This window comes from Amphimedon queenslandica, unplaced genomic scaffold (genome assembly GCF_000090795.2).
Source record: "Amphimedon queenslandica unplaced genomic scaffold, v1.1 AMPQUscaffold_10081, whole genome shotgun sequence".
NCBI lineage: Eukaryota > Metazoa > Porifera > Demospongiae > Haplosclerida > Niphatidae > Amphimedon > Amphimedon queenslandica.
In genome coordinates this window covers 3,046-5,169 of record NW_003549648.1, presented here as the reverse complement: position 1 = coordinate 5,169, position 2,124 = coordinate 3,046, and the positions used below count along the sequence as shown (strand labels likewise).

Here is a 2,124-nt window from a genome sequence, read left to right as displayed (position 1 = left end):
TACTGACTGTCATATTAATGTTAGAGAAGAGGGAACTGGGTCCACTCCATTACATAAAGCATGCTATAATGGATCACTGTCAATAGTAGAATATTTGATATCTAAACCACAGTGTAACATTGAAGCTATGGACTATAAAGGAAACCAACCACTTCATTATGGAGCATGTCAAGGACACAAGGAACTAGTTTCAATATTAGGAAAGAAAGTGAGCAAGTATGGTTTATATAAATGTATGGAATCAGCAAAGCAACTAGCAGAACCAGATATAATGAAACTGTTAAATAATCTTTATGAAGATAGGAGATCATTATTTGATGCATGTGAATCAGGAAATGTAGACATTGTACATCATCTTGTGATTGACAAACACTGTGATGTTAATGCTAAAGAGATGAATGGCTATACACCATTACATTATGCATGTAAAAAGGGTCATTTTGAAATTGTTAAAATTTTGATTAATCATCCACAATGTAATACTGAAGCTGAAGACAATTCTAATGACAGACCACTTCACAAAGCATGTGAATCAGGAAATGTAGACATTGTACGTCATCTTGTGATTGATAAACACTGTGATGTTAATGCTAAAGAGAGGTTTGGCTATACACCATTACATTATGCATGTGAAAAAGGTCATTTTGAAATTGTTAAAATTTTGACTAATCATCCACAATGTAATACTGAAGCTGAAAGCAATTATTCTAATGACAGACCACTACACAAAGCATGCAAATCAGGAAACGTAGACATTGTACGTCATCTTGTGATTGATAAACACTGTGATGTTAATGCTAAAGGGAGGAGTGACTATACACCATTACATTATGCATGTGAAAAGGGATATTTTGAAATTGTTAAAATTTTGACTAATAATCCACAATGTAACCTTGAAGCTGAAGACTATTCTAATGACAGACCACTACACAAAGCATGTGAATCAGGAAATGTAGACATTGTACGTCAACTTGTGATTGATAAACACTGTGATGTTAATGCTAAAGGGAGGAGTGACTATACACCATTACATTATGCATGTGAAAAGGGATATTTTGAAATTGTTAAAGTTTTGACTAATAATCCACAATGTAACCTTGAAGCTGAAGACAATTCTAATAACAGACCACTACATGAAGCATGTGAATCAGGAAATGTAGACATTGTATGTCATCTTGTGATTGATAAACACTGTGATGTTAATGCTAAAAGGTGGAATGGCTATACACCATTACATAAAGCATGTGAAAGTGGTCATTTTGAAATAGTTAAAATTTTAACTAATCATTCACATTGTAATATCGAGGCTGAAGATGAGTACAATATGAGGCCATTGCATGTTGCATTAAATAAGCGATCTCCTGACATGAACATTGTCAATTATCTTGTTGAAGTTAAACGTTGTAATACTCATGGGATAACCACTTATTATAGGAAGGCTAGTAGTTACCTTCATATTCATCAATCCAGTGGTATAGCATTATTACGTGTTGTTAAGTGTATATTGACAGGTCCTCCTGGTGCTGGTAAGAGTACATTAAAGAAGAGACTCCTCAATCAATCTCTTGATACAGGTCCTTCTCTTAGTACTGGTGTAATTGATGCAGCTGTACAAGTTAATTCATTTCGTAAACTATCACAGCACAATGCAGTAGTGACTACAGAATGGAAGGAACAGGAACTTGATGAAGAAGCTGTACTGATCACTAAGAAACTATTACCAGCAAACAACACATCAAATGAAAGTACTAGACCTACCGCACCTCTTGAAACATCAGTTGAAAGTACTGGTATACTTCAACCTACTTCAGTGGATGAGACAGTAGGTCTAACTTCATCAACTGAAAACAGGCAAGAATCACCAGAAGGAATTGATTTGTCTCCTATTACTAGTCAACAAGGCAATATCAATGTTTCTACATCTTCACCAGTGTACATGGAAGCAGCAGCAATTGACACAGTTGTCATTGATGAGAGTTCAATTATGGAGCATGAAAATATACCCAATTCACCTGCAAAAATAGTGAATTGTGAGGAAGAAGAGAGTAATACTGAAGTACAAAATAGCAGTTCAGTAAATGATTGTGTCAAAGGTTTATCAGATTATATAATGAAGATACCTGT

General features: G+C 34.7%; 1 protein-coding gene across 1 annotated transcript in view; it reads left to right on the top strand.

Moving 5' to 3' along the window:
- Positions 1 to 1,324: 1,324 nt before the first annotated feature.
- LOC109590399 (uncharacterized) overlaps positions 1,325 to 2,124 on the top strand; it is a 3,688-nt gene continuing 2,888 nt past the window's right edge. Inside the window, exon 1 of the mRNA XM_020006323.1 lies at positions 1,325 to 2,093. Coding sequence (XP_019861882.1) covers positions 1,325 to 2,093 — 769 coding nt within the window. The remainder of the gene's footprint in view (positions 2,094 to 2,124) is intronic.